We start from the raw sequence: 23,761 nt of genomic DNA, 5'->3' as shown, positions 1-23,761 counted from the left end.
GCCCTCCAAACAATATTTGGTAAAAAAAAGAAAAAAAAGCATAGAAAACTTCTCAAAACAACAAAAGAGAAAGTAATTTGGGAATGGTACAGAATAAGTGCATTCATTGTGTCAACAAAACCATCTTCATGAGCGCAATACAATCTAACCTGGAGACCACTTGCACATCCAATCAGCTGTAAAAAGGGAGAATCCACATAACAGAAAAATGTAAATCCACTTGCGTTGGTTCCAAATTCCAGGAATCTGGACTGGAAACGGAATGGCTTAGCTTTTTCACATGAATCCTGGCTGCAGTTGGAATAGCTTAGCAGATAAATCCAAGCTGGAACCAAAATAGCTTAGCATAACCGCTTGGTGCAAGCATAATATGATAGGTAAGCAGCAAGGCTGGTACACAGGGGGACTGGATGTTGCTATGGCACCTTATGGACCTCAAAAGTTGCCTTATATTCCCCAAACTTGTCCCTCATTGGACGTGCTAAGCTTATCTGATAGCACCGTCCAATTGGTTTGTCCATTCTGCTGACCGGGACCAAGATAGCCGAGACCAGAGCTGGCAGGATCCCCACATGTGAATGCTAGAGCAGAAGACTGGCAGGAGCACACGAGAGAGACATCACCGACATCTTAGAGAGTGGCAGAGCAACATCATGCTGGAACCCAGCACCCACGCCCAGCAAGCTGATAAGTGTTTACCATGCTAAATTCTCTGTCTAAACTTGTCTAATAATTTTGCACAGCACTGTATATCAAGCATTTTCACATGGTACAGGAGGTAGACATACTTCAAAGCATATGAGCTGAAACTGGACAGAGCTGGTTTAAAAGGAAATTTAAGGAAAAATTAGATCATAAAAAAAATACTTCACAGAAAGGGTAGTGGTCAAAGGAGGTACCACAATTTAAACATGCATAGGCATACGGATATTCTTACACACAACTTTGGATCAAAAAGGGCTAAGTTACAAAAAAAGGCAGACAAGATGGGCCAAGTGGTTCTCATATACCTTCAAATTCTGTTTGTATTACTTATTCTAAACACTGATCAGAAATATGAATTATTTTGAAGTATTTTAATTTTGGGGGGTAATGTTAAAAATTGTGGGTTTATCATGTTACAGTTCAGATTCTTAGTACAACTGATTAGTCTGTACTCTTCAGTCTGGTTGGGTAATGAGTCATTAAGTAGCTATTTTGTAAATATAAGGATTTTACTTGCAACAAGAAAAAAGTTTATTGTGATCATTTTTGTAAATCTTGTAGCTCTTCATTTATCTTACAGATTTTTCTCAGTGCTTACTATTGTGCACCAGCACTCTGAATTAGGACTGCTCTTTGCATTAACTTTCTCTTGCTGATCTCTCTGGTTACATGCAGTAGGTATAAGGTCAAAGTCCTTTCTCCTCGGCGACCTTTAACCCACTTGGCTTTAGTGTTGTTGTAACATGCTGCAGGAAGAAGTCTGTGGTACGTGATCAGTCTCTTGTTTATCACAACCAGCTGACTATGTGTCTGCTCCTTAATTGGCCAGCAAAGCTGTCACACCTCCCATTGACCTGAACCAGCCCCCTACCCACCCTACTTCCATTCATTGCACAGGCAACGGCCTCTGCAGATGGAGATGCAATGGCAGAGACAGAGATCCAAAAACAGAGAGACACACTCTGTCTTTTTGATGTGGATGGGACATTAACCCCAGCACGAAAGGTATGAAACCACTCTGCTGCATGTTTCGACTGTCTTAATAGCGGACATGCATTTTATGTGTTCAGTAGACTTTTATAATATAATTCTGAGTGTTGTTTTTAAAACTGACGATGACTGTTGTTTTTAAAACTGACGATGACTATTATTTTCTTGTATACATATGTTGAAAACAATCTGATCTATCAATGCATATTTTTGAAATATAAAATGGGCTTTTCCACTTGAACTAAATACATCCTCTTCCAATACCATTACTTTGGAGGGGATCTTCTATGACATATAGCAGGGACCTCTGGCAATCACTGAAAGAGTTAAAGCTGCTGCATTATAATGAGAGAAACAAATACATAACTCGTTATAAATTAACAGATTGTTGTGACACTTCGGGCACAGCTGTGCTATAAAAATATGTTTTGGGGTTTTGTTAACACTGGGGGGGGGGGGGGTATATTCAATGCTGATCAGGTGAGCTATGATGGTGAGCAGTGCCTATTGCTCGCTGTCATAGCCCGCCCTCAGTATTCAACTGACCCCCTGCACTCACTGCTTCCACCTCGCTATTTCGAAAAAGCGAGGTGGAAACAGCATGTGCGGGCGCCAAAATGGCGAGGCTTGTGGCTATTTGCAGCGGGCTTGCTTCCTCTGATGGCGAGGATTCCTCGGGAACATAGCATAGAGCAAACGGCCGGTGAGGGGGTTAAGCAGCGAGGATGGCTTGTTTTTGGCGATCCTTAGATCACTGCTACAGCACAAGCTGTCTGCTTGCAATAGGCACATCCTGCTGCATTCCAAAGAAGCAGAACTGATAGCAAATCCAACCACATCCATCTGAATCAGAATTTACACATGTTTTGAAGATCTAGTCAGACAGTCAATAGGTCTACAACAAAAGTTATGCTGTGTACACCCAGTGAGATTTGACATTAGATTTTGACTATACAGTATATTAAAAATCGCATGCAGATCGCACAGGTTTTTTACCTTGTGATCCCGATGCGAGCTCCCGTGACAGCACAAATTGAAACCCAGATAGACAGGGCAGCAATGACTATATAGTGCAAATCAAATGTAGATTGTATGTAAATGAGCAAAGATTGCATAGCAATCGAATCTTAAGTCGAATAGCAAGGGAATCTCACCGTGTGTACACACCATGAGACATGCATTAATTAGACATTAACAAAAGTTAAACATGCATAAGTTCGACATACCAATGTACTCAATAGCCCGACAACTGACTATTTTTTTCAAACCGACTTTACCATTCCACTCGGCATAGAGGAAGAATAGAATAGTTTGCCGAGCGCAGCGAGCCATTCGATGGGAAAACTGTACACTTATACTGTGTCCATGTACACACATTGATTTTCCATGTCAACATTTTACTTGTGTCGCTACTTTTTTTGGTGTTGATCTATTGACTGTCTGACTAGACGTTGTCTGTGAGCTATACCACACCCATAATAACCACGGAGAGACTCTCAGATCTTGTGTCATCTTGTGAGTATTTTGCAACTGAGTGCCGTCCGTCTCTCCGTGGTTACTACTATTTGGAAAGTCCATGCTGTTCCCATTGGTGAGAGTGCCAGTCCCTTTTCTTTTTCTTGATAAGTCCCAGCATGCCCTGACACAGTTCTAGCATGTCCTAACATTAGAACTATGGCATTGCATGCCGGTATGTGCAGTTCTACAGCAGCTGGAGTGGTACAGGTTGCTTACGCCTGATATACTGTAGATGACAACGAATGCACTAGTACATTTCTCATGTCTATAAAACTTAATAACCCTATCAATCTTACTTGGATAAATAACTTTTGATCTAAAATATTTTGGTATAAGCATTGTCAAATCAGTGTAGCTTAGGGCCTTCTTTTGGACGCAGCTGTCATATACAAATATAAAATATATACAAAAGCATCAGGAGGCTTCCATGTGTAAATGGACACCTCCTGCATTCTTGGGTGATCCTCTGATGCCTCCTAAGATGCTATGTTATGTTATGTTTCTAGTAATTTAGGGACTGGTCCAGACCTATTCGCTAGGCCGCATATGTTCGCAGCCTAGCAAATAAGTAAACGCTGCCCGGCCGATCCTCCACCTCTCCCCGGCACCTGAATCCCATTGCTAGCATGTGGCCGAACAGGAGAAATATCAGATTTCTCTCTCCTTCGACAAACCTGTGTTCCCAGGGGAATGGCAAGCGTTTTTATAGGGACACCCATAAAACGCCGGGCGTTCCCATGCCCACCCCCGAACCGCCCTGTGCAGAGCGAATGGTTCGGGGAGTGTGAAAATTACTGAAGCCGTTTGATCCAGGGTTTTGCAGCATGAGTTTAGATCAAGCCTGCGGCTCTACAGCTGTCGTAAAACTCAGTTGGGTAACTATGGTGTGGCAGGTCCCGTGGTGGCTTGGGGAGCTTGAGTGCTGAGGTGCGGGAGGATGTCATCCCCACTCCCAAAGCCACTAGCTTCCTGCAACACAGCAGAGCTCCCAGCATAGCGGAGCCCGATTACTGGAGGAAGGGTCTGGCATCCTTGAACAGGCTGTAGCAGTTCCATGGGAGGGTGAAAGTGAGAGGGTGAGAGTGCTGCACAGGCAGCGTGACTGTGTATATTTTCCCAAGGGGAGATGGACCTCACTGACCTGTGTATATTATGTGGAGGGAGATCCATGCATTGTCCTTGATGGCACATGTATACTGTATATGTATTTATGCAGTGTGTGTGTGTGTGTGTGTGTGTGTGTGTGTGTGTGTGTGTGTGTGTGTGTGTGTGTGTGCAGTGTACGTATAGATGTACCAAGGTGTAAAGAACATTGGGCAATTGCTGTACAAACTTTTGGCTTGGGGGAGCAAAATTTATAGTAAAGCCACTGATGAAACTACACATACCAACATGCTCTGCAGCAGTCTTAGCATTCCCTATTAACAAAACTGTGGCAAGGCATGCTGGAGAACTACAGGTTGGCTAGGCTTGGTCTAGATGTATTAAAGATTGTGGGCAGGTCTGTCATGCCATCCACCCCCAATGCCCAGCAAAAGCCACACATTTTCACAATTTACAATGGCTTTGAGTCCCATGTGTGTATTAATAATTGGATGCGGGCCTGGACTGTGCAGAGGGCTGATTGACAGCTGAGATTAAGCCGCTGAACCAGCCAGCACATCAGCCATTTCACATAGATATAAGGCTAGCATATATGCAGAGCCATAGATAAGGTGCCCACACACCGAGTGACAGGGCGTGTGTGATGAGATGCTCTCTTCCACGCACATCCCATCGCACAGCACATAAAGTATGTGCTGCCTGTGCTTTTTGAATTAGATGCAATGCAATCCAGTTCAAACGCACTGAGTTATCGCTCCGTGTATGGGCACCTTTACAACTCGTAGTCTGGTGTTTCATTAATTAATCTCATGCTGTGGCTTCTAGCTGAAGAATGCCTCTAAAATGGGTTGGAATTGATAGCAATATAGTAAGAAGTGCATATTCTATATGTCATACTGAATACTATTGCTCCTGATTTGCACGTGACACAGGACATCGCTGACTCACCTGACTGGTCTGATTTGTTTACTACAGGAACAGCTAACCTTTGCCTTGTTTTTGTTATTTCAAGTTATCTTATGACGATGTACGCTAACATACCTATTGCAGGTAATTAGGCACTACACATAAATAAACACAGAGCTAACCACCTTTTCTGCAACAAACAGTACTATTTTTCTGGAAAAATAGGTCCAGGAACTCCAGGTCTGGCTGTGGAATAATTAAATAAAAAAATATACATACAACAGAGAGAGGGAGGGAGAGATAGATGTATATATTGTATTAAGAAACAAAGGCACTCACAGATGACTTTAAAATAAAACTTATCTTATGGAAAGTACATTTTCAGTTCCTGATGATGTCATATTTAATTAGAGGTTCAGGAACTCAGTTCCTGCTGGTTCCTGCTGAAAAATAGCACTGGCAACAAAGTATGTTTTTTACTGCTAATGTGCATATATACACTTAAACAAATTGACTTCTCTATTTTTACATTTAGGCGGAAATTTATGATGGGAGTTCTATGTCACATGGGATGTTGCTAGGAGCAACCAATCGGAATCTACTTTTTTATTTAGCATCTTCTAGAAGATAATAGATAGTGGCCCTTATTCTGGTTCACTCACAAAGGCAAATTCCTTCTCAAATGGACAGATCCATGTGCACTGCAGGTGGGGCAGATGTAACATGTGCCGAGATAATTAGATTTGGGTGAGTTATTTTGTTTCTGTGCAGGGAAAATACTGACTGCTTTATTTTTACACTGCAATATAGATCTCACTTTGAAATAAAAACCCACCCAAATCTAATTCTCTCTGCACATGTTACATCTGTCCCACCAGCAGTGCACATATTTCTGTCTATTTGAGAAGGATTTTGCCTTTGTGAGTGAACCAGAATAAGGGCCTGTATCTGATTGGTTTTCCATAGCAACATCTCATCTGAAATTGAACTTCCATTTTATTAAATGTCCCCTTAGTATAAAAGGGAAGTATGGCCATTAATATTACCATGAATCTGGTTTTATACTTTAACATGTTTTATATAATTACTAATTTAAAATAAAACTTTTGCTTAAGTAATTTCCCATGTTTAATGTTTAGTAATATGTTAACCGTGTTGTACAAGTATTTGACCCCTTCCTGTTTTCTTCTTTTTTCTCATATGTGTTAATGGTGATTAAAATATAACCAGAGTGACAATAAGTGAAAAGCGTTGGTTACGTAATAAGTCCGCAACCAACGTACCCTTTATACCTAACTACGTGCGAACAAAGCGTAGCGCAGCGTAGCGTACCTTTAATTGTATTATGTATACCAAGAACCAATACCTTAATCAGAGATTCCTTCGCAGTACTTTGTCTCTAATCTGCGAATATACCTTATCGCTATTATGCGAATAAACAGACAACGACCACTGTATAGAAATATGGAGATAAGAGCTCCGTAAAAAGGTTGTATTTGAGTCCCTAATGGACAAAAGGGGGTTACAGAAATAAGAATAAACAGGTATAACAAGTAATACAATATACTAACAATGAATACTAACAGACTCTGCTAAGGGGAAAGAAAACAGATACAAGACACAATCAGCCAATCAATACAATAAGGATAAATACCGTTAATGCAACCGTTACCGTTCTCATCAAATATGCGAAGTGTAGTCCGGTCAGAGCTCACTATCGTTCAGGGATGAACTATAGTCCGGTGGTCAGGTCAGGGAAAGGTAGATGTGCCGAAGAGACTTTGCTGCTCTGGGTCGCCTATCTTATAGGGTCAGAAAGGGGAGGTCAAAGGCCGTTCTCATTGGTCAGGGGTCGAATGTCAGGTCAGCTGTGATTGGGGGGTAAGCTGATACACCTGGTTTGGCTAGGTCCAGGGGAGTGAACTTTAAGAGTCCTTTGTTCGGTGGTTTCGGCGTCAGCAGTGATAAGAACTGGTTTCATCTGGATTTCTTTGTTACATTCTTTTAACAGAAACTGTCCCTGGATTATGGATTATGTCCATAACTATTGAGTCGTGTATATTGCGAAATATTCGCAATGACCGGAATACTACGCATAAGAAACGGAACGGAACGGTACTAAACATGATACAGGCAGATGTATGCAGGGCTAACTAGGCTATGTGTGGCGTTCTAAACCTTTAACTATATTTTACTTGGTGTCAGTATGTATTTATGAATTTATGTGTGATAGTATGGCTACTCTTCTGGTCCACTTTGCCACGCATACTCGGGTATGGAAACTTTATTTGCGCAACTCTGCGAACCAAAATGGCGGCCATACTATCCTAAAATGGCGTGTGTGTAACTCGACTTCCATAGTCCACCCTTTAACAGTAATTATAAAACTGTTACAATACAAAACATTTCACACGACAATACAGAAATTCATAATCCTAACAGAGAAATTGGGATACATGAATTAAACATATAAGGGGAGTAAACCATCTGCTCTCGGCCGATCCAGGATCATGGATAAACGATGGGCCGCATTTATCGAACAACCTACTCAGGGTCACGAAGGATAATGTACAATTTTGGGATAAAAATAAAAACAGGGGTGGTTACAACATATACACGTTCACAAATATGGTTTCTTTAAAGGGAGGTGGTTTCGATTTTAGGGTCATATACCAAACCCTGGTCTTCCTCTGTATCTCTCGTTCTTACACTCATGATTTCGGTACGTTTTGTCTTTCCCCGGGTCACCACCTTTAAACATTTGAACAATAGCACAAAGACTATGATGGCACCACCGATACAGAGGAGGAGTTTTCCTATGTTAGCTATGATCCCCTGCGCCCATTCTCCTAAACCAGAGAACCAGTGCATTGGATTCAACCAGGAGGTCCATTCACTAACTTTGTTACCTATTTCTGCCAGGCTGATATTATGTTCCCTTCTAAATTCCCATTTAAGCTGAAGAATCTCATCCATCCGGTGATCGACGATTTCTTCTGGGTCTTCAGTATTGTTGGTGATATATGTACAACATTTCACCCCAAACTGTGTAGAAAGGGTGACACAATATCCTCCTGTCATAGCTGTCAGATAGTTCAACACCATTCGATGTTGGACTAGCTCTCTTTTATACGCTTGCAACTCCTTCCCAGTGTATCTAAAGGTGTCATCATAAATCTCAGTGATGTTATCTACCAAGCTGGCTAATGCTTGTATATATTTAAAATTTATGACTCCTCTGGCGGTATGGGTGATATCTAAAGCAATGAGGAGTTGGATACCGAACGACTCGTGTATCATTTCGGAAGCTAGGGGTTCTTTCCTGATGGTTAAATCCCTTTTATGGATTTGGTCATAATGGGTATGAGTGTAAGGAGGAGAAATACCTCTGTGTATGTTCATCATCTCATCATGTGTGAGGGTCATCACTTCCGGTAATACTCTGCCTAGATAACAAATACCAACGTAGTTCATGGAGAGCCATTTGTACGCCCTCCTACCACAAATATAATAAACATCGTCAGGGAGAAAATAAGGGACAGAGTATTTCATGATCTTGTCACACATTATCCATAAGAACATCCCCGTCCCCTGTTCCCTGACTTGTTCCTCACAGATTTCTGGCTGTAGGGTTACATTACAGTAGCCGGCTGATACTCTGCCGGCCATCATTTTACTTCTCTTCACCGTGTAGACATATTTATAGTGTCTCCCACTGGTTCGGATTTTTAACAACAATTCTTTATCAATAGGCTCTCCATCTGGACGCTGGGAGTAAGTTATTGTCTGGTTATGCCATGTCACTTCCCAAGTACCAATCGCTCTGGAACTCGAGAAGTTCATACATACCAGGGATTTATCCACTTGGTATGGGTGTAATCTAAGACTAGGGGACCTGGTATACAGGTATCTCTTATCCAATGGCCTCCCCTTATTTAATACGCTTATCTCTGAAATATTAAGCGGGTATGGGACTAGGCCTACACTACTCCTTTTATGTAACACTTGTGAACACACCCAGCATTCTGTTTGGTTTAAGACCTTACCCACTAGTGAGTGGTAATCACTCAAAGGATGTCGGCCTGTAGTTGCCTTACTTGTCGACTGACATCGCTGGATGCATTCTTCTTCCATTTTAGGTTGACAATATCTACAGACACAGTACTCACCAGACAATAACTCATCACATAGCCCTTGAACTACGTTTCCCTCATACCTTTTACCTTCTCCTGTCATGGGCAAAGTGTCAAGCTGGTTTAGGGATTCTACCTCACCCATATCTGGGTCCATTATTACACTGTCAGAACTCCGCTCCGATTGCTCTAGAATGTGGCAGCCACCGAGTATCTTTGGGTGAATAAAAGAACACAGAAAGAAAACAAAGACATATATGCATAACTGTGAACCTTTTGCTTGGAGTCCTTCCATCATCTCTACCAGGGGACTTTTATTTTGCTCTGCTCTTAGACCTTTGTTCGCTCAGGTTGCTCGACCTTGGCTGCTTCTCAGTGTTCCCGAAACAATGCTTCTAGCGACACTTCTTCTCTCTCGCTCTCTGCACACTGGGACTCTGGGTTACTGGCTTTCTTGCAGTGGGACGAATGTATCCAAGTCTCTCTCTCTGCGACTTTAATTGATGTAGTGCTGGTCAACAAAACTTGGTACGGTCCTTCCCAACGGTCTATCAAACAACCTGAGCGTAAAAAATTTCGGATCATAACAAAGTCTCCTGGTTTAAGATTATGACAATTCTCGGTAGGCATATCAGGGTTCAGTAACTTCAGCTGCTTTTGTTGCTCCCTTAGCTGTTTGTTTAGCTTTAGGATATACTGTACAGTTAGCTCATTGTTACATTTGAGATCATCCTGTGGGTCTATCATGATGTGTGGCTGCCGACCAAACAATATCTCGAAGGGGGACAAGTTGAGCGGAGTCCTGGGAGTGGTCCTAATGCTATACAGCACAATAGGCAATGCCCCTGGCCATAACAACCCTGTTTCAGCCATAACTTTACCCAATTTGTTCTTAATAGTCCCATTCATTCTCTCAACTTTGGCGCTCGCCTGGGGACGATATGGAGTATGAAGTTTACTATTAATCCCCAGGAGTTTACACATGATTTGGAAGACCTCTCCTGTGAAATGAGTGCCTCTGTCACTCTCAATGACCTTTGGGATACCATACCTACAGACAAACTCCTGACATATTTTCTTTGCTGTAAAGGTAGCAGTGTTGGAGGCAGCGGGGAAAGCCTCCACCCAGCTGGAAAACATGTCAACACAAACTAATACATATTTCAAATTCCTACAGGGTGGTAACTGTATGAAGTCGATTTGTATTACCTGGAAAGGGCCTTCTGTAGGAGGGATGTGGGATGGCTCTGTTGGGATGGCTTTTCCAACGTTCTTCCTCAAACAGGTGAGGCATGACATTGCCACTCTACCTGCTTGAGAAGCGAACCCTGGTGCACACCAGTAGGCTTTTACCAGCTTGCACATACCTTCCTTCCCAAGATGTGTCAGCCCATGGGCCGCCTCGGCTAGACTAGGAAGGTATGCTCTGGGGGCCACTGGTTTCCCGTGTCCATCTCTCCAAAGTCCGGTGGACTCTTGGCCACATCCCTTCGACTTCCATACTGCTCTTTCCTGTGGGGAACACAAATTCTGCATGTCTATCAGTTTGGCTGTGGATACCATGTTCAGTGTACAAAGGTTGGTGGGATGGGTGAAAATATTTACAGGGCATGCGGCCCTTTTCGCTGCCTCATCAGCGCGGCTGTTACCAAGTGACACCGGGTCCTTCTCTGATGTGTGAGCTTTGCACTTGATAACAGCCACTCTGTCTGGAAGCTGGATAGCTCCCAGAAGTCTCCTAATATATGTCGCATGCGCCACTGGTGTGCCAGCCGCCGTCATGAAATTTCGGAGGCGCCATAGGGCTCCAAAATCATGGACTACTCCGAAAGCATATCTGGAGTCAGTATATATGTTGACTGATTTTCCTTGGGCCAGTTCACATGCTCTGGTCAGTGCCACCAGTTCCGCTACTTGTGCTGAGTGAGGTGGTCCTAAGGGTTCAGCTTCCACAATACCTTCTCCATCTACTACTGCGTAGCCTGTGCACAGCTCTCCCGTGTCCGTCTGTCTATGACAGCTACCATCTGTGAATAAGGTTATGTCTACCTCACTTAATGGGCTGTCGCTTATGTCAGGACGTGCTGTGAAGGTCTGATTCAGGTAGGTCATGCAATCATGTTTATCCTCACCCTCACTAAACTCTGCTTTACCATATTCAGCAACATTCCCATCACCCTCCACCCTTTGTGCCTTGGAGGGCACATGAGGAAGGAATGTGGCTGGGTTTAGTGTGTTGCATCTTTTGATGGTAATATTTACTGGGGCCATCAGCGCCAGTTCCCACTTAGTGAACCGTGCTGAGGACACATGACGTGTTTGGGCAGAATTTAGGAGGGCAGAGACAGCATGGGGAGCATGAACAGTTAAATCGTGTCCCAACACTACGTCCTCACTCTTACTTACTAGTTGTGCTATTGCAGCCACACTTCGTAAGCAAGTTGGGAGTGAGCGTGCTACTGTGTCCAGCTGGCCACTGTAGTACGCTATTGGTCGGTTGGCATCACCATGCTTTTGTACAAGTACTCCTGCCGCACACCCACCTGATTCAGTTCCGTACAGTTCAAAGGGTTTCCCATAATCTGGCATTCCCAGTGCTGGGGCCTTTGTTAGGCTCACCTTTAGTTCCTCAAAAGCCAGCTCAGATTCCTCAGTATGAGAGACCCGATCCGGCTTAGTTGAGGAAACCATCTCTTGTAGTGGTAATGCCAGAATAGAGAAACCTGGGATCCAATTGCGACAGTATCCACACATGCCTAGGAACGTACGGATCTGATGCTGGGTCTGTGGCAGTACCATGTTCTGAATCGCTTGGATTCTGTCGTCGGTGAGGTGTCTCAGCCCTTGGGTAAGGCAGTGTCCCAGATACTTAACCCTGGTCTGGCATAATTGCAGCTTATCCTTTGATACTTTATGTCCTGTCTCTGAGAGATGCATCAGTAGCTGTCTAGTGTCATCCACTGATGACTCCAGTGACTCAGAACACAACAATAAGTCATCAACATATTGTATCAGTATCGAACCACTCATGGGTTGAAAAGATTGTAAACAATCATGCAAGGCCTGGGAGAAGATGCTGGGGCTGTCTATGAATCCCTGGGGGAGTCGTGTCCAGGTATACTGTACTCCTCTGTATGTAAAGGCGAACAGATACTGGCTGTCGGGGTGCAAAGGGACGGAGAAGAACGCTGAACACAAATCAATGACTGTGAAATGAGTACAGTGAGGTGGGATTTGCATTAGGATGACAGCTGGGTTTGGCACTACGGGGAATTGGCTCTCAACTACTTTGTTTACCCCTCTTAAATCCTGCACTAGTCTGTAGCCCCTCCCCCCGCTCTTTTTCACAGGAAAGATGGGACTATTGGCCGTGCTGGAAGTTCTAACTAGGATTTCCTGTTGGAGCAATCGTTGGATCACTGGGAATATTCCTAGCTCAACTTCAGGTTTTAAAGGGTATTGCGGTATTTTTGGGGCTATTCTGCCTTCTTTTAAGCGGATTTCTACTGGAGCTACATTTGCCATTAGCCCAGCGTCCTGTCCATCTTTAGTCCAAAGGGAACTCGGTATTTGTGCTGTAATTTCAGCTACCCTAGATGGATTTGATTCTACCACAGTGGAATACAACATTAGCCTCTGAGGACTGTCCAGCATATCTTGCACTTCTTGTGTAAGATTTTTAGGAGTATCTAGGAATACCCCATCGGGAGTGCAATAGATGACACATCCCATTTTACATAGTAAATCTCTACCCAGGAGGTTAGTCGGAGCCGCTGCAGCCAACAGAAAAGAGTGTTTGGTATGCAGAGGCCCGATTGTAACCTCCGCTGGTTTCGTCAGTGGGTAATGTTGTATTTTTCCTGTTACCCCAATTGCCGCTACTGATTGGTTAGTGAAACCCAAGTGAAGAGGAGTGTTGAGAACAGATCTGGCCGCCCCTGTATCAACCAAGAAGGTTTGCCTTACTCCAGCTATATCAACCTTCACCTGAGGTTCCTCTCTAAGGTGTTGAGTTAATCTAACTGGCTGTAGGATACAGGTATGACCTGTTTCCTATTGTCTGACCTGGGTTGCCCTTAGCACAGTGTCAGCCATCAGATGGGGAGGAGGCATGTTGCGTGACCTGTCTGTCTCCTCCCATTGTCTAGGGGCTGGGTATCTCCGTGTCTCACCTTTGTGAGATTCCCATTCTCGCTTATGTGTTTGGTAACTCCTGGGGTTTCCTGCCCTACAATGAGCTGAGTAATGACCTTCCCTATTGCAGTTGTAACAGATAATTGGTTTTCTACCTGTGTCCCTGGTGTTTCGTGGTTGTTGGTATGCAGCTTTGTTTGGGGCATTAGTAAGGGCTTGGATGCTAACCATCATCAGTTTGTCAGTTTGCAGTTCCCTGTGCTTCTTAATGTTGCGGTCGTGGTCCACAGCAGATTCCCGTAGGGCATCCACTGTCATTCCACGCCAATTTGGAAAAGAGGTTTGGACTCTGGCTCTCAGGTTTTCCCTAAGCCCTTCCACCAGCACAGAGACAATCATCTCCCTCAGGTGGGGGTCGTCCTTAGGCTCGGAGACACCAGTGTACTTTGATACCTCCAGTAAGGCCTTTGTAAAATAATCAGCAGCAGTTTCGCCATCTTTCTGTTTGATGGTGAAAATCTTGCTATATTCTACTGCCGCAGGAAAATATACTCCCAACTGTAAGTTAATCAGGCGTATATTCTCCTGGTTGATCTCATCATTTATCTCCTTGTCCACTTTCAATCCACTATCCTGAATGAATTTCGGGATGTCAATGTGAGTGGGGAGACAGGCCCTCAACATGATTCTCCAATCCTTGTTGGTGGGCTCATCAGAGTTTCCTAGATCCCTTACAAATTTCCGGCACAATGCCAGATCTTTCCTTGGGTCAGGGAAATCTGTAATGATGGACCGCAGCTCTAACCGTGTCCATGGGTTTAGCATGGTCATCTTTCTGGTAGGTATCACACCCTCTCTGTCTGCCTTACCATAGGGAACCTCCAGTGTGCGTACAGGGTATGTTTGTACCACATTCGCATTACTGGGACCTGCTTGGGAGTCATTTGTGTCTGTGCTGTGTGGTGCATCATTACCTGAGTCCAATACTATGCTGTTGGCATCAGCCGTCTCCTCCTCCTGTGCTGGGGCCTCAACAGCGGGTTGAGCTTTTCCCTCAATCATATTAATTGCATGAGAGACGGCCAGTGCCAACAGCTGCTCGTTTTCCTCTCGGGTTTCCTTGTAAGGGGATAAGACAGGGTACAGGTTAGCAACGGATACATTATTACTTATACTTTTCTTATGAGTCATTATCCCCTTCGGCACATATGGGGGTGGGGGAGCTGATTCTATTGTGGCAGCGGTTGCATTTATATTGTGGCTGATTGCGTCAGGTATTGCCAGACCTCTGCTTCCCCATTGTTCCTGTCCTTCCTTCTGCCACAATTTAAGAATATTGATATGCTTCACTCTCTCCTTACGACTGGAGAGTAGGCATATTTCATCTTTTACTGCTGATAAGATTTCCGGATCGAAGCTACCAACACTGGGAAATTCTAACTTGCTGCCTTGTGTCATTTTTCTCCATTTATTTTGGTAAACAACTGCGAGTTCACCGTGCTTCCTGCACATAATAAAAGCAGCCGATCCTTTTGGCCGGCTTGCTTCCTCCCTAACATGCACGTTATCACAGCGTGACCCGTTATTACCCATAGTTACAGGAATAAACGTTCACAGCTTAATAGATATCGGTGGGTTATTACTTATCTGAGAGCTCCCCAAACACTCACTTCTACAGCTTCCTAGAACATCCCACAGTCAAGCAGGTGCGAAGGATACGAGGTATGATACTCAATCACCAAGTCTTTCAACTAGCAGCGAACTTCTAGCCAACTTGCTTGATGCGGCACAATTTTTCCAGGGTATAACAAACTTGTTTTCCTATACCCCCAAAAATTGGATTTCTAAAGTAGCTAATCGGAAACAAGCGTGTTCCGATGTATCTTCTTGTACCCTCCTAGCGGAATCAATTCCACTGAAGGGGCAGTTCCTATGGGCACGTCGTCACGTGAACCCTAACCTTGTCCTACCTGGACTGTCCTACACTGGACTACACTGCGCTTGAGTCGTGTCGTCACACACCCGTTCGCCTCAGTTATGTTTCACACTGGGCGCTGGTTACACCTTGGTCTTATGCATATATTTGAAATATTTCTGTACAGAAAATCTTCCCAGGCTGATAGCTTTTCACTAGATACTTATGCAGGTATAAATCCCTTATAATACGCTATAGGAATCTATTAAAATAATGCTTGAGTTGCTTGCTTATGAAAAAAGAAAAAAATGAACAAAAGAAAAAAGCTTATTTTCTCTTTATTAAATCACCGCCCCATCCACAGTATATTGCTATACTGTTTAAATAAAGCTAGTGGTTCAATACTGTTCACCTTTGAGTTCCTATGTGTGCTGCATGTGCAGTACCAATGAACAGCTACGTGTGTACATGCGCTGTTCACAGGCCGCCGGTGAATCGGCCACCCACGTGTTCTATAGTGTATTTGCAAGGTTGCACTCGGGTTTCGCTATAAGCAGTAATTGCGCTTAAATGTGGAATAAGTCCCTTAACTCCGTCCGAAAGTTACGTATCAAAATGCGAAATAAATCCCGCACTTAATCCGTAAATCACGTACAAAGATGCGAAAATTTCCCGATATGGGCACGTGCGCGCGCACCTTGCGTAATACACAATAGACGCTTTACGTTACTGCAAAAAGGCCCAGGGCTTGTCGCCACGTGGCGGAGTCTCTGGTTTTGCAGTAACTAACAATAAAGGTTATAGTTTTGCACAGAGGGGATCCTCTATGTACTATAATAAACACAGACTCCACGTGTGCGAACCTTATCGCTCGTGGTACATATACTATAATAAACAAGCAACCCAAGACACTATACCCCGTTAAACTACTTGTGGCAGGCAGAAGTACAGTTTACTAAACACTTAGGTATGATATGCTTTAAAACACGTGGCTTTCACTTATTGTACTCCGGGTTCAGCGCTAGCACTTCCCGAACCCCGCACCGCCGCGGACTCGGCCTATCCAGCAATGGAAACAAATAAATACTTCCACCCTTTTGCTGGTATAGGTCGGGTCGCACGCCTGGTACTGAGTTCTGGAATGTGGAGCGGACGGACAATGCCCCCAATTGTTAATGGTGATTAAAATATAACCAGAGTGACAATAAGTGAAAAGCGTTGGTTACGTAATAAGTCCGCAACCAACGTACCCTTTATACCTAACTACGTGCGAACAAAGCGTAGCGCAGCGTAGCGTACCTTTAATTGTATTATGTATACCAAGAACCAATACCTTAATCAGAGATTCCTTCGCAGTACTTTGTCTCTAATCTGCGAATATACCTTATCGCTATTATGCGAATAAACAGACAACGACCACTGTATAGAAATATGGAGATAAGAGCTCCGTAAAAAGGTTGTATTTGAGTCCCTAATGGACAAAAGGGGGTTACAGAAATAAGAATAAACAGGTATAACAAGTAATACAATATACTAACAATGAATACTAACAGACTCTGCTAAGGGGAAAGAAAACAGATACAAGACACAATCAGCCAATCAATACAATAAGGATAAATACCGTTAATGCAACCGTTACCGTTCTCATCAAATATGCGAAGTGTAGTCCGGTCAGAGCTCACTATCGTTCAGGGATGAACTATAGTCCGGTGGTCAGGTCAGGGAAAGGTAGATGTGCCGAAGAGACTTTGCTGCTCTGGGTCGCCTATCTTATAGGGTCAGAAAGGGGAGGTCAAAGGCCGTTCTCATTGGTCAGGGGTCGAATGTCAGGTCAGCTGTGATTGGGGGGTAAGCTGATACACCTGGTTTGGCTAGGTCCAGGGGAGTGAACTTTAAGAGTCCTTTGTTCGGTGGTTTCGGCGTCAGCAGTGATAAGAACTGGTTTCATCTGGATTTCTTTGTTACATTCTTTTAACAGAAACTGTCCCTGGATTATGGATTATGTCCATAACTATTGAGTCGTGTATATTGCGAAATATTCGCAATGACCGGAATACTACGCATAAGAAACGGAACGGAACGGTACTAAACATGATACAGGCAGATGTATGCAGGGCTAACTAGGCTATGTGTGGCGTTCTAAACCTTTAACTATATTTTACTTGGTGTCAGTATGTATTTATGAATTTATGTGTGATAGTATGGCTACTCTTCTGGTCCACTTTGCCACGCATACTCGGGTATGGAAACTTTATTTGCGCAACTCTGCGAACCAAAATGGCGGCCATACTATCCTAAAATGGCGTGTGTGTAACTCGACTTCCATATATGTCACCCTTAATTGTTCAGGTCATCAAATAAAATTGAATCTAAATCTGTTAATTATCTCAAAATTTTTATAAACACTGAATTTTTTTTTTTTATCTAAAATTAAAACAACATGAGTCAAATTAAAATTTTTAAAGGATATATGCAATAGTTGTTACCCCTAGGTTACTTATTCAACTAATAAACCAAATCAAATTAATAATTGGATTCAAAAGAAACAAATTTAAGTTTTATTTTCTTCATTGGATTTCTGACTTGAATCCAGTTGGGATGCTTTAGCAGGATGTTAAACGTGGAGTAGATACTAGAAAAGCATCCAATGTGGAATGAAAGCAATTCTGCAAAGAAGAGTTTCACAGCAATGTGAAAGACTGTACTCCAGTTATCAGAAGTGTTTGTTGTTGCCAAAGGCGGCCCAACCAGTTACTAAGATTAGGGGAGAAATACATTTTTTTACATGGGTGATATATGTATTCGATAGCAATTTTTCCTCCAATAAACTAAATGATCATTTCTAAACTTTATTTTGTGTTTCCTGCTCAGGTTATTATATTTGAATATCTGAAACAATAAAATGATCCACAATATGCAGGTGCGGATTCAGAGCAAAATAACAGGGTCGGGTGCCATGTCAGGGAATAGTGGGTGTGGTCTCACAACATGTGGCATGGCCGCAAAGTAAATGCCATATTATAGCGAGGAGACTGTGATGCCTTGAAGAGGCAGAGGGTGACAAAAGAGAGATGGTGATGCGGAGATAGTGACACAGGGGAGAGGCAGTGGGTGACAGTGAGAGGTAGTGGTGACACCAGTGAATGAATGACAGGGAAGACAGGGATGCTAGGGAATTGGTGATGGGGAGAAAGTGTGACACAAGGGGGAAGGCAGTGGGTGACAGGCGAGAAAAGTGATTTGGAGAGATAGTGGAGTATGAAGGTAATAGGCAGGTAGTGCAGAGAGGTAGTGGTGAGTATTTAGGGGTTGGGTAGGTAGTGCAGAAAGGTAGTGGCAATCAGGGGTTTTGGAACAGAGGGGGGCAGCTTGCCCCCTCATTCCTAAACCAGGGCGGAGGTGTGGTGCGGAGGCCCGGCACAACCGCTATGGAGCTGTTAATGTTAGCAAGTGTAGCTGCTGCCCAGGAATGGAATGAGTTGTCCACTGGAGCGATAGCACAGTCAATCGCAATTGGGCACAGATTAATTGCCTAAATTCGAACATGAGGAACATTGGAGCTATGGATGGTCAATGGCTATGCAGACTGGCCACAGCAGTAGCGACTCCAACACGTGTAATTCCACATATGATCACACATATAAACCCTATGAAAATGCCCATTACATGTCTGTGTTTTTCCAATAACTCCCCTTAAACTCCTAGTTACCACCTCCAAATGGCCACTTCCTGTCACTCTGCACCAAGTGCTAAGTGCAAGCTGGATTGCAGCCACACCCACATACATGCGCATTGCGATCACAGCACACCCCAGTTTGCTGATATTGATTCCATTGCATAAACATTGGCCATTGTGTACAAACATTATTATATAATATATAATAATTCTGCCACTTACGCATTTGGGAGATGTACATGGGCATTCTAATAGTAGCTGAACAGAGTAAATGCAAAGAGATACATATAGGCATCTTTCTTATATAAATATATACTAGCAAGCCCACTCAAAGCAAAATCTCCGAAAGCTAGTCTGCTACGTTCTGTGTTTGTGCATGTGTGAGAATGAGATGTAGTTTCACTCTCTGCCAGCAGATGGCAGTGTTTTGGAGACTCACAGACACTAGAATGATTTGGATGCTATGAAACAGCCTGTGATTGACTGTTAGTATTCCGCTGACATTTATTGTTGCTTATTATTCATGGCAATATACTTTTTGTGTGTGTTTTCAAAATATATACTACTAGTGAGCCTGCTTGAAGCAAATGCTTCAAAAGCTAGTAAGGTAGCTAATGTGTGAGCGAGAACTAGATGTGGGTTCACTTGCATATATAGATGATACTATAACTTTTATTCTTCTTTGTACACAAGTTGTCTCTGCTATTTTACAGATAAATACACTTTTTTATTGATTGCTAATAACAAGTGTTTGTTGCTCATAAAATAACTGATTTAAAGAAAAAAGGTGGTGCACATATGTTACCAATCTCCAGCTCTGTAGGTAAGTGGAAATGCCCTATTTGTGCTTGCCAATGCTTTGCTTATATTGTGGACAACTCTGCATCAGTGCCATTGCCTTTATTCCTTCGTGAAATAGACACTATTGGTGAAATTTAATAGGATGGGAGATTCAGAAAGTGAAAGATTTAGTAAGAAATCTCCAGGGTATTTTAATAACGGCAATCATTTACACTGCAAAATCAAACTGGTTTAGCAGTGTAAATGATTGCCGCTTTAAAAAAAAAACTGGAGGTTTCTTACCAAATCTCTCACTTTCTGAATCTCTCATCCTATTAAATCTCACCCAATGTTTTTCATTACGTTCACAACACTTACACAAGTAGAAGTACAACATGTTCAGCACCATAGAATTGACAAGAGTACATAAGATTAGTGTAGTCAAACCCTGGAAACATAACTGAACTAAATGATACCATGTTTGTCCTGTTAACCTTTGTTCCCGTTTTTATACTGTCATTCTCTTTTTATGCTATCTACTGATTTTCTTATTTTTTTATGACTCTAGTAACATACAGTATGTACAAAACTTGGTACTCTTTACCTAGAACGGCGCCCACGATGTCCATCGCGGTCATCGGGGGTAAAAAATCGCATGCATTAAAAAAACGGGTGCGACGCGATGCCCGCGATTTTCCCATAGGGATCAATGTTAAAAGTGTGATTGGACGCGATTTTAGTGTTAAATGCCTCATTGCCCACGATTTTTCCATAGGAAACAATGTTAAATGGGCCACAGAGCCCTAATAGTCCCCCTGAAGTCTTAAATGGCCCCCACAATTTTTAACGCCACCCCACGATCAACGTGAACCCGAAGCGTGGCGAGCGCAGCGGTACGCGTCCTCCGACCTTTTCATACCCCCACTATCCACGTCGGCGTGGAGTTGAGAATAGAATAGTGTGGCGAGCGCAGCGAGCCACCGAGCCCGAAGCGTGGCGAGGGGACGCGGATACCTGTGAAGCCCGCGAAGGGACGCGTTTACCTGTGAAGGTATCCGTGTCCCCTCGCGGGGCTCGCTGCGCTCGCCACGCTTCGGGCTCGGTGGCTCGCTGCGCTCGCCACACTATTCTATTCTCAACTCCACGCCGACGTGGATAGTGGGGGTATGAAAAGGTCGGAGGACGCGTACCGCCGCCCCTCGCGGGCTCGCTTCGCTCGCCACGCTTCGGGTTGACGTTGATCGTGGGGTGGCGTTAACAATTGTGGGGGCCATTTCTGACTTTAGGGTGACTATTTGGGCTCTGTGGCCCATTTAACATTGTTTCCTATGGAAAAATCGCGGCCATTGAGCCATTGAACACTAAAATCGCGTCCAATCACACTTTTAACATTGATCCCTATGGGAAATCGCGGCCATCGCGGGCATCGCATCGCACCCGTTTTTTAGTGCATGCGATGGTCGCGATGGGCGCTGTTCTAGGTAAAGAGTACCCAAAACTTTCCTACTCTAATACTATTTTCACTCCATCAACATTATCGTTCAAATAGTTTCTAGCTCTAAGAAAAATACAGATAACAAATCTGACTACAGGAACCTTTAATTCTGGCAGGTCACTATGACCAAATATGACGTGTATTCACATTCTGGTCGCATTGCAGTTTTCATAGTTAAATTATTCTATTTTATTGCATTTATCATTAGTAAAACATTGCAGAGACCAACATTGAGCATGAAAGGCTCATCACAAACACAATGGGCCAGTTTATGCAATTTAGCCACTATATTTAAAACAGTAAACTAATCATTTCAAATGCCAATCATCTGGTTTTATATATTGCCGCTTTAAATTTTGCTATTGGGCTAAATTGCCAGAATCACTTTGGGGCCTGCAGCATTTTGGCCAATTTATTTTTGCTGGTGGTCTAAAATGCATTATACATAAGAAGACCTTGCAGGATCCACGTTGCACTTCATTGGCTTATAGCAAGGCTTGGGGCAGGTTATCCCAATAATGACTGCTACACAATTAAATAGTCTTTTTTTCCTCACACATAACATCAGGGGAATTGTTTTTCTTTTCTCTGATCTCAGACTCAGGCCCTTTATGTAGAAAGGCAGAAATTACTAAACCACATAATTGACATACTCAGTACTATTAAATTACAATAATTTGCTATGAAGAAATTGCTAAGAACAGAAAATGAGACTGCTTTAAATCTCCCGCACCGACCGACATCTTCATAAGCAACAGTAATACTTGTCAGAAATGTGATTGTGCGGGTGCTAATGGTATGTTATAGGATAATATGGTTTGGATGGTTTGTAGACTTGTGTGTGGCTTGAGGACTACAGTAGTGATGGAATGCCTGGATGGTGCATTACATGGGGCATTGCATTGGTTTCCTCCCACAATCCAAAAATATACAGGTATACAGGTAAATATACAGGTAGGCTAATTGGCTCCCAACAAATTAACCCTAGAATGAATGTGTGTGCGTGTACATGTGGTAGGGAATATAGATTGTAAGCTCCACTGGGGCAGGAACTGATGTGAATGCTCAAATATTATCTGTAAAGAGCTGCGGAATATGTATGCTCTATATAAATAACTGGTAATAAAATAAATGCATTGTGGGATGGTAGAATGTGTGTGTTTTGTAGAATGAATGGTAATATTTATTTGAAGTTTGGCAACTATTCTTTTTTTTTTGTGGAATGTAGGTTAAAATGGAAACAATATGTGGGTAGATAGATTTAATAACAGGATATAATATCTTCTCCTGGAAGACAACAGAATTGTTATTTGCTGTCCTTGGTAAATCATATTGTCATTAACTGGGTATACAGGATGAGTGTCACGTATCCACAATGCCTTGGACCAGAGTTTTTTGGGATATCAGATATTTTGGTTCATTTGCCTCTTATAATGGGATAGGTTGGGGATGGGACAAAGATATAAGCAATAATGCATTCATGTTTCATATACACCATATGTACACAGCCTGAAGGTCATTGTAAACAAGCTTGTGAATTAAGCAAGGTTTGTGTACATTGCACAATCAGAAAACAAATGTCACTATCTCAGTCTAGCTCAAAAAATTCCATATTTCAGAATATTGGATATGTGAGACTGATTTTACCAATTGGTAGGCATGAGAGGTACAATTGTGCAATTTTTCAAATCTCCCTGTCTTTTCTCTCTCACAGAAAGTGGACCCAGAAGTGGACATGTTTTTACAGGAGCTGCGGCAGAGGGTAAAGATTGGAGTGGTGGGTGGCTCCGATTACTCTAAGATTGCAGAGCAGCTTGGAGATGGAGACCAAGGTAATGTAACACTCTAAATGAGCACCATGTGATCCTGTTTGGCCAGTATGACCACATTTTCAGTCTGCCCTGAAGCGGAATAATTAAGACTCCCTGTTTGTGAACAGTTAATGAATCCCATTTCATGTAGTGCACAATTTACATGCATCTATATGCTTAGGAAGCCATGCCTTTGTTTAATGTGTGTTGATTGTTCACTGGGACCCTTCTGCTATGTAAGAATAGTATCACTGAACATGTGTATCACCAGGACTGGCTGAGCCTGGTAAGGACAGCAGAAGGGTGCCGAGGAGCATCGCCAGCAGTGAGCAAAGTGGGCATCATTGTGCATGTGCTAATCTCATGCAGGGCAATGCCAGAAAACCTTGCCACCAGGGCAAAATGTATGTCCATTAGTTTTAGGGCCATTATATTGTTCAACATTTGAGGAATTATTACTTATTATAGGTCTTACTATACGTTGTTTATTGTCATATGGGAACTAAGGATAACAAATAGTAGTGCTTAGTTTATTATAACCATTGAAATCCTTGACATTATCTTACAAATCTGCCACTCAGATCAGTACTGGAG

The 23,761-nt window shown here is 43.0% G+C and overlaps 1 protein-coding gene across 1 annotated transcript in view; it reads left to right on the top strand.

Annotated features, from left to right (window-relative positions):
- Positions 1-1,557: 1,557 nt before the first annotated feature.
- The window catches only part of PMM1 (phosphomannomutase 1), a 66,085-nt gene continuing 43,881 nt past the window's right edge, over positions 1,558-23,761 (top strand). Inside the window, exons 1-2 of the mRNA XM_083156554.1 lie at positions 1,558-1,710; positions 23,071-23,188. Coding sequence (XP_083012680.1) covers positions 1,630-1,710; positions 23,071-23,188 — 199 coding nt within the window. The 5' untranslated portion in view covers positions 1,558-1,629. The remainder of the gene's footprint in view (positions 1,711-23,070; positions 23,189-23,761) is intronic.

This window comes from Crinia signifera, chromosome 8 (genome assembly GCF_055691185.1).
Source record: "Crinia signifera chromosome 8, ASM5569118v1, whole genome shotgun sequence".
NCBI lineage: Eukaryota > Metazoa > Chordata > Amphibia > Anura > Myobatrachidae > Crinia > Crinia signifera.
This window is presented reverse-complemented; position numbering and strand designations above follow the sequence as displayed.